The 12,453-nt window shown below is 32.9% G+C and overlaps 1 protein-coding gene across 1 annotated transcript; it reads left to right on the top strand.

Annotated features, from left to right (window-relative positions):
• Positions 1-3,249: 3,249 nt before the first annotated feature.
• LOC114287046 (U-box domain-containing protein kinase family protein) lies at positions 3,250-10,581 on the top strand. The gene is made up of 8 exons (XM_028230318.2): positions 3,250-4,061; positions 4,148-4,260; positions 4,353-4,480; positions 4,565-4,988; positions 6,007-6,147; positions 6,244-6,786; positions 6,927-7,646; positions 10,274-10,581. Exons 1-8 carry the CDS (start codon positions 3,896-3,898, stop codon positions 10,478-10,480), a joined length of 2,442 nt encoding a protein of 813 aa, XP_028086119.2. The 5' UTR covers positions 3,250-3,895; the 3' UTR covers positions 10,481-10,581.
• The last annotated feature ends 1,872 nt before the right edge of the window (positions 10,582-12,453 follow it).

Raw genomic sequence — 12,453 nt, forward strand, 5'->3', positions numbered from 1 at the left:
ATATAGAAAAAATTAGTTATAGATAACTCACACATTCAATTTTTCTTGTATTTTCTTATTTTTTTTGTAAGAAATAAAAAATTAGTTATAATGTTAATATGAGTTGTACAAGAAAATTAATTTTCTTATACATTCCACCACTTTCACGCTAAACAAATTCATAGAATTAATTTTTTTTTTTTCTTCTTTTTTTTACTTTTGACCTATTTCATTCTAAGCAAACTAAGCCAGTAGAAGACTAACAACTTTAGTTGGAAATAATTTTTTCTTATATCCTTTAATTGGAAATTTGATCATAAGCCCCTCCTAACTTTCTTTTCTTATTAAAAGGACAAAAAAAAAAAAAAAAAAAAAAAAAGGCATTTTTAAAATCCTCTCATAATTATAAAGTCCTGTATGAATGACAAAATTTATTATTTAAATAGTTTAGTTGATCATTATACCCTCTCTTTTCTCTCTTTCTTTTACAGTACTCTCTCTTTCTCTCTCTCTCTCTCTACCAACTCGATAGTTGTTCATTGCCTCTAGCATCATCATTGTTTGTCAGCGTTGCTTATCCTTACCGTCGTCACCACCTCGATAGTTGTTTATCGCCTCCAGCATCATCATTGTTTGTTAGCGTTACTCATCCTTACCGTTGGTCAACGACTACCATTTTTACCGTCAACCACCACCATATCAAATTTGATACCTACGAACTCAGATTTGAAATCAAGAACTTTAGATCTAAGATAAATGAACTTAAATTTGATAGAAAAATGAGAAATCAAGATATTACAATAAAAAAACTAAGAAATTTTTGTTTGTTTGTTTGTTCATATATCTAAAAGTAAAATTTAACTATAATTCATTCATTTAGTACGTTCTTTGTTTTTTGTAATAATAAAATTTTACTTTGGTTAACGACATGCTGATCTGCATAAAGACAGTAAAAATGTACTCTAAAATACATTGCGAGGATGGATTTACAGGAGAGGGTTGTGTCATGAATTAGAATAAAATTTTACTGTTCGAAAAACAAAGTATCATAAGAAGAAGAGAGAGATATGGAGACATAGTTAAAAAACGAGCATCATGAGAAGGAAAAGAAGAAGAAGAAGAGAGAGAGAGAGAGAGAGAGGGAGAGGGAGAGACAGAGACAGAGAGAGAGAGAGTAAATGATCTCAGATTTGAGGTTCGTGAATCGTAGTGAATGGTTATTTTCTGGCAACAACGATTGTTAATGATCTTAGATCTAAAGTTGTGGATGCAATGAGTGACGGTGGAGATGAAGATGGTAGAGAAAAAGTTCCATAGTGAGCGGTGGTAGCGGCGGTGGTGTCGGTGACGAGCAATGATGGTAAGAGAACAAAATAGAGAGAAGAGAGATTGAGATGAGAAAGAGTGTTTGATTACAGATCCTATATATATATATATATATATATATAAGGGTATTATAGTAAAAGAAACAAATTTTAAAATACTAGGGGTTTTTGAAATGATCCATATAATTTTTGTTATTTTGAAAGTCAAGTTAGAGAGTGAGGGGTCTGTTACCAAATCTTTTTTTTTATTATTATTATTTATTATTAATCTCTTTAAAATTTAATAAATTTGAAAATAAAGAAAACTAAGTTAGTAGTTTTCATTTGGGAATTCTTGATATGTGTTTGGTTTATGAATTTAGGAAGGGATTTGAAAAGGAAAAGAAAAAATGTGTGTGAAATTAGATGATATATATATATATATATTATTTATATTTCATCTACCTTTTTTCTTTCCCAATCCCTCTCCAAATTTTTGAACCAAATACAACTTTAGAGTGTACTCTATGCACATTGCTATGCATTTTTTAATATATGTTAAGTATTTTTGTGACAATATTGTCACCTAATTTCTTGGTAGAGTTACAACAATTTCTTGTTCAACAATGAAGTTACACATTTTCTAATAATATTATGCATTTTTGTGAGTGTTAAATATTTTGCAGTTAAAAAGTATTTTGATGAAACTATATATAACACTATCGCAAAAATGCATAATATTACTACAAAATACATATTTCATTTTTGAACAACAAATTCTCATAATTTAATAAAAAAATTATGTAATATTTGTTACAAAAATACATAATTTCTATAATAATAATAAAAAATTTAATTAGGTGCATATATTACTTCTGTATAAAACTTTATTTTATATATCTTTCTCAAGCAAAAGAAGAAAATAATTCACTCAGTTCTTTTCACTTCTCTCATAAATTATTCAGGTACATTTACACACAAATCATAATTTATGAACTTATATTCCATTAAATCGTAACTAAAATTTTTTAGATTTTCAAGTCTCATTAAATTTTTAATATTCGGAATTACCCTTCAAAGAAAGATTATTCATCATTTATGATTATCTATAAATGAATTTGATGATTTGACATTTATTTTGATTTTCAAAACTTTAAAACATAAACTTTCAAATCGAAAAAATTTAAGAAAAATTATGTGTGAAAAAAAAAAAAACTAATTTTTTTTTGAAAAAATTAAAAAAACTGAATAATTTTTTTGTGCAAAATTGAAAATTTTATATCTATAAAGGAGCATGACAATGGAACATTGATGTGCAAAATTTAAAAAAAAAAAAAAAAAAACCTTTAAAAATGAAAAAAACTGATAAAGTTCTCAGTTTAAAACTAGAAAAAATTGATAATGTTCTCGGTTTTATTAGATAGTTTAATCAAACTAATAGGTAGAAAGACAAAAACGTTTAATCTCACTTTTTTTTTTCCTCAGTTAGTGAAACAATTATCTGGAACATTACTATGCAAAATTAATAATGTTCTTAATTTTAAAAATTAAAAAAAAATGATAATATTCTCAATTTTACTAGATAAGACTTATTGGTTCAAAATTTTTTAAATAAAACTTAAACTATCATAATATTTATAAATAAGACTTTTAAATAACTAATTTATTATTCAAACAAGGAAGAGTGATACCAGTCTGAGGCTCCCTTCTTTTCTTTTCTCGCCAATCTTTTTTTTTTTTTGGTTATTCTTTTCTTTTCTACTTGGCCACACAGAAAACATTCAGTTTATACACACAGTTGCAATTGTCCAAACAGCAATGATAGAGACTCCCTTTGTGGAGTACCTCACAACCCCCTTTGTGATCCATACCATTCATGATGTGGACCCCACACATACATGAGTGAGCCCCACACGTTATGAATGGTGTAGATCAATAAGTAGGTTGTAAGGGTCCTCCACAAAAAGGGTCGGACTCATTTTTCTTGTCCAAAACAAAACAAGGTGTCTCAGTCTTACAGAGTCCACCCAAGAGAAAGGTATATCCTGGGTTGATCCAGGTATCTAAATTCATAGGACGTTGCGCCATCCTATCTCAATTAACATTTAAACGAGCAAGGTTTGAAAGAAACATTCAAGAAAGAAAATACCAAAGAAAATTCAAACCAACAAATCAAATCACTTGAAACCAGTGGTAAAGAAGGATCCAGCTAGCTAACTTGCCTTGGCATCACCGCTCAGCCTTATATAAAAAAGTCCAAAACTTGGCCGTCCAAATCCTAATGCATAAACAAACAAATAAAGCCAAACAGTCCTTCGCTGTCCCACTTTTGAAAAAACCTCACAGGCAAACAGCACTTTAACAGTCCTTTTTTGACAAACCACCCGTTTAACAAATTCAACCCAGTTTACAAGCTTTTTCACACTTCATTCTTTAAATAACACCCGAATTCAAGGTTTAAGGTTTTTTACTTAGCTCAACAAAGGTTGACTTTTGAGTCACTTTGGGGTGCTGGGTCTGGCCTAAGATTCATCTTTCTCACAAATTTTCCGGGAAAATTTAAGGTTTGTGATAGGGGGATGTGAGCTAGCTAGTGGTTCCAGCTTTAGGTAATGGGTACCAGTCAAACAGAGAAGGTTTATGTTGCCATTGGGACTGATCAGAAAGAAGGGTATGCAACCCTTGAATGGGCACTTAGAAAGTGGTCTTCCCAATCAGTCTCCATAGTAATTCTCCATGCTGATAACAACAAATCGAAAGATTTTGTTTACACACCATGTAAGTCATACTCATATATCATTTAATTCCTTAAATTTCTTAAAAGTGTTCATTTGCTCATGAGGAGTTTCATTTGTGTGTTGCAGTTGGAAAACTCCCTGCAAGCTATGTGAGTGATGAGAAATTGGAAGTTCTTAGGAAGATCAAAGAAGGGGAAAATGATAACTTTCTATCTGAGTACAAAGCTTTATGTGGCAAGGTGTGTGTGTGTTCTGAGTTCTTCTTTAATTGCTACATCTATTTATAATACTTGCAAAAAAAAAAAGTTAAATGTCTCTCATATTTCCACAGATTAAAGTTGAAGTTTTGAAAATTGAGAAACATGATGAGCCTCTCCATAAGCTCTTAGTGGAATTGATATCGGGGATTCGGATAACCAAATTGGTCGTGGGGTTTACATTCATGAAGTCCTCATCATGGTAACACACATATTTCTCATCTCTTAATAATTCATATCAATTCTTTTATTGGACTATGGTTTTTAATTTTTAATAATTGTTTAGGAAATCTCGCGGCGCAATCAGTGGATCCTTTTATGTTCACCGGCACAAACCCGAGTTTTGTGAGTTGTTCATTGTGTGTGGTGGGAAATTGCTTTTTCTAAGGGAAGACAATAATGAAGGATTTATAGAGGATGATCAAGGAGTCATCGTTGCTAAGTTTAAAGAAAAGGGTAGTTTCAGAGGTTGGTTAGGGAAAAAGTTGAATGAAAATGGAAATAATGAGAAATTTCATGGTAGCCCATCACCAGTTTCATCTTCAACAAGAAATGGTTTCTCAGATCAATGGGAAAATTGTGTGCAAGAGATTGAAAGTTACTTCAATCAATTGTTGTCTTCAAATTCTGATGAAGAAGGGTTAGAGGTAGAGAATGACACCTTGCGGAATAGTCAAAGAGAGCCAGAGAAAGATATTCCTGAAATTGTGGTAAGTTTTGCTATTATATGGATATTGTTTTGAATTGTGTGGCCACAAACAGTCTTGCTAAATTTTAGAGTTGTTAGGTAACTAATGATGCTTTTGTTCAACAAGTCCACTTAGATTGCTTCTCCCAATGAATTTGCATTCTTTTTTTTCTTTTTCTTTTTTTTATCCAATTTTTTTTTTTGACTTGAGTGGCATATGATAATGATAGAATGCTACATTTGGCCTGTTTGGATGCAAGGCTGCCAAATGCATTGCCAATCCTATCTGCCAAATAACAAAAAACAAAAAAGAAGAAAATGTGGGGGAGTTCATATCTTGTTCTTATTTGCATCCTTCATTTTCTGAAACTGGGCTAATTTATAAGGGTAGGAATTGCCGACACAACACTAATTGGACACGAATTTGGTGGGTTAGGATCGACTAGTCCTCAACTTGAACACAAAATTGACACAATTCGATAAATCCAAAATGTCAAACTTGTGTAACACTAAATTTGACACAATTAACCAATTTAATCTAATTGTTTTATTAATACTAACCTCATTCTATCCAATATTATTATATTTCTCTCAATACATTTGCTCAAATGCACTAATGTCAATTCCTATTTCTTATATGTTATCTTAATATATTTTTCCCTTAATTTAATCAAAACCATTGATTGAAGTCTTTATTATATGTTAAACATATAAATTGCGTTATTCATGTCATATTCAGGTTTACACAATTATAAATAGATTGTGATCGAGTTAGTGTTAGGATAGTTGAAACAATTCGTTAAACATATCAAGTTAGTATTGAGATGCCTTTCAAAAAAAAAAAAAAAAGTTAGTATTGAGATGATTCGAACAGAAATCATATATTAAACGACACAAATTACACAAGGCGCAACATGATCCCACCGTAAGCTCATTAGTAAACCAAATTTCCAACTCTGAAAATTACCCTTTTTTGTGCCTTAAATAACAACTAGCCAAAGTTACTGTTGTTACTCTGCTTAAACACACCCACTTATCAGAGTGATGCAGACAAAATTGAAAGGCTGAAGATTAAAATTACAAGCGCCCAAAATGTGATCCAGTTGAAGAGAAAAGAAGCTAAGGCCAATGTTGAAAGACATGCTAGAGCTGAATGGGCTATTTGCTTATGCACACGCCGGGTAATAATAATCTCATAAAAATTTAGCATTTCGATTCAATTCTTAACAAGGAAAGAAAATGTAATCATATGAACGAAACCGATGTTGGTTTTGTAGGCAGAAGAGATTGAAGCTCAAATAAATGAAGAGATTGACACGAGAACTGATCTAAAGAAAGAGCTAGACACTACAAAAGAAGAAGTATGTGAAATTGGGACTGAAGTTGAGGACAAGAAGAGTAAGCTCAAGTCAATGCTGGAACTCCAACGCGAACTCTCCAACAAACTCCAACTGTCTTCTCTTGCCAAAACACGTGCTGAAGCACAACTAGAGAAGGCGGTGACTGCCAGAGCAGAGATGGTTCGTGAGATTGAGGAGTTGAGGCGGCAAAGAGATGTTTTGCAACGTAGAATTGAGTTCTGTAGGGAAAAGGATGCAATAGGTATGGCTACGAGGTTGGGTGAATTGGGATTCAATGTCTGTAGAGAGTTCACGGCTGATGAGATTAGAGCTGCCACGGATGATTTCTCAGAGCATTTGAGGTTGAAATCAGCAGGTGATTGGACTAATGTGTATCGAGGTCGGATCAACCATATAATAGTAGCAATCAAAGTGTATAACTCTGTCAATGGACTCTCTCAAGAAGCATTCGAGGCTAAGGTAATGCAAATTTTTACTAAAAAGTGCACAGAATGCAGTGTTGGTATCACTGTATTCACCATTGCACTATTTGATTAAAACCACCTACTAACTGGTTTTTCGTGCTCATTTAAATGAGTTTTATATGGATTTTTATGCAGGTGAAGCTCCTTAGCCAAATGCGACATCCGCATATTGTCGCCATGATCGGCTATTGCTCAGAGCTAAGATGCATTGCATTCGAATACATGTCAAATGGCTGCCTAAGGGATGTATTGTTCTCAGTCAGCAGGAGCTCTAGAAGGAGAAACCGGAGTCTCAATTGGCATACTCGAGTACGTGTTGCAGCCCAAGTTTGCTCGGCCCTGGGCTTCCTTCACTCGGCCCAGCCCAGGTCCATTTCACACGGAAACCTCAACCCCTCCAAAATCCTCCTGGATCGAAACCTTGTTGCAAAAATCCATGGGCTTAGGCCCAGTTGGTGTCATGGTGAAGTTGAGGTTAAGTCAGATATGAAGGCTTTTGGGAATCTAGTGTTGCAACTTCTAACCGGGAGGAATTGGGCCGGGCTTGTTGAAGAGGAAATATTGATTGACCGAGCAGCTCTTACTGAGGTTTTGGATGACTTGGCTGGAGAATGGCCACCGGATTTAGCTGTGGAACTTGCCAAGATAGCAATGAGATGTTTGTCTGCTAACAAAGGGCTGGACACAGAGTTGTCGATGGCGATGGTGATGAGAGAGATTGAAAAGGTAAGGAAAAAGGCTGACGATTTAGTGGCGGCAAACGGAGAAGGTGTGGTGGCCATTGAAGGAGGAGGAGGTGCCAATGTAGAAGACTCAATTGATGTACCAAGTGTGTTTCTCTGCCCTATATTTCAGGTTGGCATCTAATATCCCATTTCTATTCTTTTTATGAATAAGTTTAGGAACTGGTTACAAAATCGGATACATAATGTTTTTGAACAAACAAGATTTTACAAGAGTTTTTCTAATAAATTTTGTAAAATCTTATTTATTCATATGTATTCTGTATTCTATTTTGTATTTAATTTATGTGTTCATAATAAACCTGTTCTTTATTTATAGTCAACAAAAGGTGAGACTTAACTTGGGCAACTAACATAGGATCTTTAGCATAGTAACAAATTTAGGAAAATCGAAAATTATTTGGCACTGAAATAATTCATGTGAGGGAGTTATTCAGAAGAATATTGATAATAATAGTTTGGGGAAGAATTTAAGAATTATTTAAATAAAATAAAATAAAATAAAATTATAAATGTGTATTGAAAAACATATAAAAAGAATGAGTTATTATTCAATGATTATCTAAAATAATTCAAAAAATTTAGAAAGTCTGTAAAGAACCATTTAGAAGATTTGGGGGGAAAATCTAAAATTATTGATATTTTAGGGATTCATTTGTCTGATGAAAATGGGGGAATAAATTGGGAAATTTTCAAAAAAATAAAGGGTGCTTAGGCTAAAACTTTAAATTTGAATTTTTTTTGTCCATAGGTTTAGTTGCTAAAACACTTTGTCTATAAGGACAAATTAGTGTAAAAAGACCAAACTATCCATATATATATATATATATGTATGTTATACGATCATTCATAAACTCTATTTTTCAGCTGGGAAATTAGTGAAATATCTCTTTCCAGCTTTGTGTAGTAGGAGAGGACCAAGATATTTTTTTAATTAGCTAAGGTCTCTCGTTGAAATTTCTCTGTGATCATACTAGAAAAATTTTAAAATTTCATATCAAAGAAATTTTAAAATTTCTCTGTAAAAATTGAAATTTCTTTGTGTTGGGGTTAAAATTTTTTTGAGTCAGACGAAATTTCTTTAAGTTTAATTTTCTCTATAAAAATATTAAGGAATCTTAACTACTATGAAAATATTGTATATCTTTTATCTTATAAAATCTTAATGTCAGAGACCTTAAAAAATTTTCCCTTTTTTAGCCTCCCCTCTCTATCTCTACTTAACTATTGTGACAAAGTCGCTGCCGCTACCGCTCGCCTTCGCTGCTCGCCTCCCATCCCTTTCTCACGGCCGCTCCACTACTGCCTCCGTCGCTTCCTTTTGCATTCCCTCCCTCTATCACGGTAGTGGTTTTTAGACATCCTCTCTCTCTCTCTCTCTCTCTCTCTACTTATGACAACCATCGACGACACCACACCTCTGTTGCAAAACTCAGAGGAGCTGCTAACACCACACCTCCGTTCGTTGATCTGGACTAGTTGTCTCTCTCCCTTTCGCACTAGTGCCTTCGTCTCTGCAGTCGCCGATCTCCTCTACCGTCATAGAATTGTCTCTTGATTTTGATCTCAAGATTGACATCCATCAATCTCACCATTCGAATCCGACTTTTTTACTTCAGAACCCTTGAACCTTTTATTGCTTCCATCTTCCCAAACTCGATTCAAATCCACACTCCAAGTGTAAACCTTCGACGCTCGAGTTCAACCTAGCGAACCACCGAACTCATACTGAGTCTGTAATGTGAAAGCTAACTCGCAGTTCATGTTCTATATTCAAAATCCAAACCACAAGGCATACACAAATCGAGCTATATATCTAAAACAACAAAGAAAACTATATTGATTCAAGAACTCTACAAGATTATTATTAAAGCCTCAAATTGCACATCTTTACACACACACACACACACACACATATATATAGAGAGAGAGTTGTGGTTAGAAATTGAAAATGGATTGTTCGGAAAAGGATTCGATAAGCTTGAATTGTTGTGAAAAGGTTGAAGCGTGTCTGTGAAAGATTAGAGAGAGAGAGGGATTATTTGTTGATCAGCAGATCAGTATGTTTGCATCTGTTCAATTGTTGATCAACAGATCAGTGTGTTTGCATCTTTTTCCTCTTCAATCTTTCTTATTTCAAATTTCTATGGTTTTGGATCCATTGTTTATTAATCTGATGATTTCAATGAGAACACCAAGTCTTCAATGGAGGTCTCTGATGAGCAATTAGCTAGATCTGAATCCGAAAGTGAAAGGTTTCTTTGCTGATGATCTGCTGTTTGAACAGATAAAAAAAGAAAATTTCAACAAATAAAAAAATTTCAACATATAAGAATTTCAACAGATAAACAATTTGAACAAATAAAAAAATTTGAACAGATAGAAATTTCAATAATAAAAAATTTGAACAGATAGGAATTTCAACAGATAAAAATAATTTTAACAGATAGTCAATGAAAAGTCAAACAGATAAAAAAAGTCCAAGGATAAAATTAAAAACAAAATATTCTCCTGAATTTCTCACCAAAATATTGCACAAAGCATGGACCTCCCATTAGCAAAAAAAAAAAAAAAAGAAAAAATCCCTTTGACCTAATACCTTGTACCCTCCTCCTTATATTGGATTTACCACTAAGTAACCCAAAAATAAAATGGGAGAATTCTTTTGTTACTAATTTTTCAGTTCCTGACCATATATTTTATAATAGTTGGTAGTTGATGTTGGATTATTGAGTGCAGGATGTGATGAAAAATCCACAGTTGGCGGCCGATGGATTTTCATACGAGCAAGAAGCGATCGAAGAATGGCTAAGGATGGGGCACGACACATCGCCCATGACAAATTTAAAGCTTAAGCATAAAATACTGACCCCTAATCACACCCTCCGTGCCTTAATCCAAGACTGGCATAATAAGAGATCCATTCCCCTTTCCTTAAACACATAATAATAAAGCTTCATTTATTTTTAAAAATCACAATATCTCACAACAACCTCTGTAATTCTTTTATTACATATTCTAAAGAAAATCATTCCCATTTTGTGTTATCCAGTGGAACTTGTGTGTTTATACCACTACTAAAGAAAGGGCCTTTTGAGTCGATTTTTTGAGTCGGCAAATTTTACCGTCGCAAAAGGTAACCTTTTTGAGACGGCACAGAGTTATCGACTCAAATACCAAACCTTTAGAGTCGGCACTGTTGGCCGACACAAAAAATTAATATTTGATAGCATTACTTGAGTCGGTTCAATTTACCGACACAAAAGATAGACCTTTTGAGTTGGCATAGACTTTTTGCGTCGGCAAATTTGTGCCGACGTAAAAAATTATACCTTTTTGTGTCGGCAATTGATGCCGTAGCAAAAAAAAATTTTTATAGCCAAGATATATATATATATATATATTTACTTGATTATATTTAATAAATATATTTATTTATACATATACTTTTATATTAATATTGAGTGTATATACTATAAATAATATATATCTCATTTAATATTTAAAAGAGGTATGGTGGTGAAGTGGACTTAGTGCGGTGACTTCAGGTTAAATCGTCCAAATGGAGTGTGTTCGAAACTTGGGAGCCTCAATGAGAAAATTATGGGTTAAATTTTTTTAAAACATTTAACCACTTTTTGAGTCGGCAATCTACCGACTCAAAAACTTTTTGCAACCCCACCATTTTCGTCCCTTGAGTTGCCGTCGCAAAAAGTTTTTGCATCTGCAAATACGATATTTGCGACGGCACGCTGCCGACTCAAAAGCCCTGTTTTCTAGTAGTGTACTTAGTTACTATAGTTTTAACATCTATCCTTTTGCTGCGCTAACTTCTTGAAATGCCAACTTTTAAGCTACATGTCAAATGTATGGTGTAATCAGTTCAGTTCAATTTGGCCGGTGGTTGGGAAAATTTTAGTTTCGAATTGCATCGAATCATTTATACTGTGTTTGGCTTGAGGATTTAGGGAGGGACTTGGAAAGGGAAAAGGAAAAGGTGTGTGAAATTATGTGAAATATAGACATGTTTTATTCACATTTCACTAATCTTTTCCATTTTCGTTTCCAAATCCCTCTCCAAATCCCCCAACCAAACACAGCATTAGTTTTGTGGGTTGAGAAACTGAAACCGAACATATGCTATGGTTTGGTTTTTGTAAGTTTATGATTTAATGTAAAGATGGGATTCAAACAAGATCTTAAAAATACTTGAAAATAAATTCAGAAAAATGATAGGAATTGTTCTACCATTCCTAACTTTCGTTGCAAAACAAATAAAAACATTAATTATTTATCTTCTAATGTTCAAAATATTAAAATTTAAAAGAATTTTTTTTTTAAATACAATATTTTAATCAATTAAATGTAAAATTTTCAAAACTAAAATAAATTGACCAAAAGTCTCAGAGCAGTTGAATCGGTTCAATAGGTTTTCTTAACCCCTGGTCAAATGTGTGGTAAAAAAATTATGTATAATAACTTTCTTGATGGAATTTCTACACTTTTATTTTAGAGTTAAATACATGAACATCCCTCCCTCCACTGTTATCATTTTTACTTCTTAAATTCAAAATCATATATTGAGACACGTCACTAACAAAATTGAATCTCTTAGAAAAAGAAGCATTTGTTTGATTTTTTTTTTTAATTTTATAATCAATATGTCTAAATATATGATTTTCAAATTGAATTGAGAAATAATATTAACAAATAGTTGAGGCTGCTTGTGTATTTAATTCTATTTTTTTCCTTATATTTTTGGAGAAATTTTTGAATAGGAAATGGATTCTCTCCCATTGGAGACCTAATTCGAATAGGAGAGTTAGGCTCGATAAGTCCACCTTGGTAGGCTAAACTATACATCTGGTAAAATTCGTTGAGTAGACATTCATATAAAAAAAAATAAAATTGATCAAAAA

Source organism: Camellia sinensis, chromosome 1 (genome assembly GCF_055761805.1).
Source record: "Camellia sinensis isolate YWXY chromosome 1, ASM5576180v1, whole genome shotgun sequence".
NCBI classification, from domain to species: domain Eukaryota; kingdom Viridiplantae; phylum Streptophyta; class Magnoliopsida; order Ericales; family Theaceae; genus Camellia; species Camellia sinensis.